This window comes from Conger conger, chromosome 1 (genome assembly GCF_963514075.1).
Source record: "Conger conger chromosome 1, fConCon1.1, whole genome shotgun sequence".
In the NCBI taxonomy this organism is placed as follows: Eukaryota; Metazoa; Chordata; class Actinopteri; order Anguilliformes; family Congridae; genus Conger; species Conger conger.
In genome coordinates, this window is record NC_083760.1 from 96,334,873 (window position 1) to 96,337,372 (window position 2,500).

Here is a 2,500-nt window from a genome sequence, read left to right on the forward strand (position 1 = left end):
CTGAGAAGGTAATCAGGCAGGGAGAAGGACAGCTCAATTAAGAGTAACCATGACAACCATGCAATACTTCTCCAACCATAGCCCATAAAATCCCTGTCAGCCCCACTCCACTCCACTTACACAGAAGGGCCTCTGAGCACAGAAGAGTGTCAGTCGCAGCTATAAAAGACCTAATTCTACAGCTATTCTGAACACAGCCTGGCTCTGAGCCACAATGGAGCTGTACACAGCCTGGCTCTCAGCCACAATGGAGCTGTACACAGCCTGGCTCTGAGCCACAATGGAGCTGAACAAAGCCTGGCTCTGAGCCACAATGGAGCTGTACACAGCCTGGCTCTGAGCCACAATGGAGCTGAACAAAGCCTGGCTCTGAGCCACAATGGAGCTGTACACAGCCTGGCTCTGAGCCACAATGGAGCTGTACACAGCCTGGCTCTGAGCCACAATGGAGCTGTACACAGCCTGGCTCTGAGCCACAATGGAGCTGAACACAGCCTGGCTCTGAGCCACAATGGAGCTGAACACAGCCTGGCTCTGAGCCACAATGGAGCTGAACACAGCCTGGCTCTGAGCCACAATGGAGCTGAACAAAGCCTGGCTCTGAGCCACAATGGAGCTGAATACTCACCGGATGTCCTGGGGGACCACTGTGTCCCATCGGACCCTGAAGACAGGAGGAAGAAGAAGGTGATGTGAATATCAGGTCTTCCCGATGCCCCACTGCCCCTCCTCCATTTTCTGCCCCACCCTGCCCTGCCCCACCCTGCTCACCTTCTCCCCCTTCTGACCGGGAGGTCCTGGCACCCCAGGAATCCCTGGAACCCCGTGGCACCCTGAACCCCCAACCTGCGACTGGAACAAACACAGCCAACTAATCAGGAGAGAGAAATCATGCTGTGCTCTTATTATATAACCAGACACAGACACACACCTGCAGAAACACACACACACACACACACCAATGCTCATATGCATACATACACCCACACACACACACTTACCTTTTCCTCATCCTCTTCCGGATCACTTGGGCACTGCAAAGACCATAATGATCATAATGAGTCCACACCCATTGAACACAGCAACCAATCACAACTCAGCTCCCTGCCCCCGCATCTTGCTGCTCCCAGGCTCCACCCTCCCTATTCTGTATTTACCCCTGGCCCTGGTCTGGTCCTCACACTCCTGTAACCCGGTCTGGTCTAGTCCTCACACTCTTGTAACCCGGTCTGGTCTGGTCCTCACACTCCTGTACCCTGCCTGGTCTGGTCCTCACACTCCTGTACCCTGCCTGGTCTAGTCCTCAGACTCCTGTACACTGCAGACCCTGGTTCTCACACTCCTGTACCCTGCCTGGTCTAGTCCTCAGACTCCTGTACACTGCAGACCCTGGTTCTCACACTCCTGTACCCTGCCTGGTCTGGTCCTCAGACTCCTGTACCCTGCCTGGTCTGGTTCTCAGACTCCTGTACCCTGCCTGGTCTGGTCCTCACACTCCTGCACCCTGCCTGGTCTGGTCCTCACACTCCTGTACCCTGCCTGGTCTAGTCCTCAGACTCCTGTACACTGCAGACCCTGGTTCTCAGACTCCTGTACCCTGCCTGGTCTGGTCCTCACACTCCTGTACCCTGCCTGGTCTGGTCCTCACACTCCTGTACCCTGCCTGGTCTGGTCCTCACACTCCTGTACCCTGCCTGGTCTGGTCCTCACACTCCTGTACCCTGCCTGGTCTAGTCCTCAGACTCCTGTACACTGCAGACCCTGGTTCTCACACTCCTGTACCCTGCCTGGTCTAGTCCTCAGACTCCTGTACACTGCAGACCCTGGTTCTCACACTCCTGTACCCTGCCTGGTCTGGTCCTCAGACTCCTGTACCCTGCCTGGTCTGGTTCTCAGACTCCTGTACCCTGCCTGGTCTGGTCCTCACACTCCTGCACCCTGCCTGGTCTGGTCCTCACACTCCTGTACCCTGCCTGGTCTAGTCCTCAGACTCCTGTACACTGCAGACCCTGGTTCTCAGACTCCTGTACCCTGCCTGGTCTGGTCCTCACACTCCTGTACCCTGCCTGGTCTGGTCCTCACACTCCTGTACCCTGCCTGGTCTGGTCCTCACACTCCTGTACCCTGCCTGGTCTGGTCCTCACACTCCTGTACCCTGCCTGGTCTAGTCCTCACACTCCTGTACCCTGCCTGGTCTGGTCCTCACACTCCTGTACCCTGCCTGGTCTAGTCCTCACACTCCTGTACCCTGCCTGGTCTAGTCCTCACACTCCTGTACCCTGCCTGGTCTGGTCCTCACACTCCTGTACCCTGCCTGGTCTGGTCCTCACACTCCTGTACCCTGCCTGGTCTGGTCCTCACACTCCTGTACCCTGCCTGGTCTAGTCCTCACACTCCTGTACCCTGCCTGGTCTGGTCCTCACACTCCTGTACCCTGCCTGGTCTAGTCCTCACACTCCTGTACCCTGCCTGGTCTGGTCCTCACACTCCTGTACCCTGC

At 56.8% G+C, this 2,500-nt stretch overlaps 1 protein-coding gene across 1 annotated transcript in view; it reads right to left on the reverse strand.

Moving 5' to 3' along the window:
- The window catches only part of LOC133108676 (collagen alpha-1(I) chain-like), a 65,400-nt gene that overhangs the window by 18,909 nt on the left and 43,991 nt on the right, over nucleotides 1–2,500 (reverse strand). The window contains exons 43-45 of the mRNA XM_061218359.1: nucleotides 1,002–1,034; nucleotides 772–852; nucleotides 629–664 (exon numbers count right to left, since the gene is read on the reverse strand). Of these exons, the coding sequence (XP_061074343.1) occupies nucleotides 629–664; nucleotides 772–852; nucleotides 1,002–1,034 (150 nt within the window). The remainder of the gene's footprint in view (nucleotides 1–628; nucleotides 665–771; nucleotides 853–1,001; nucleotides 1,035–2,500) is intronic.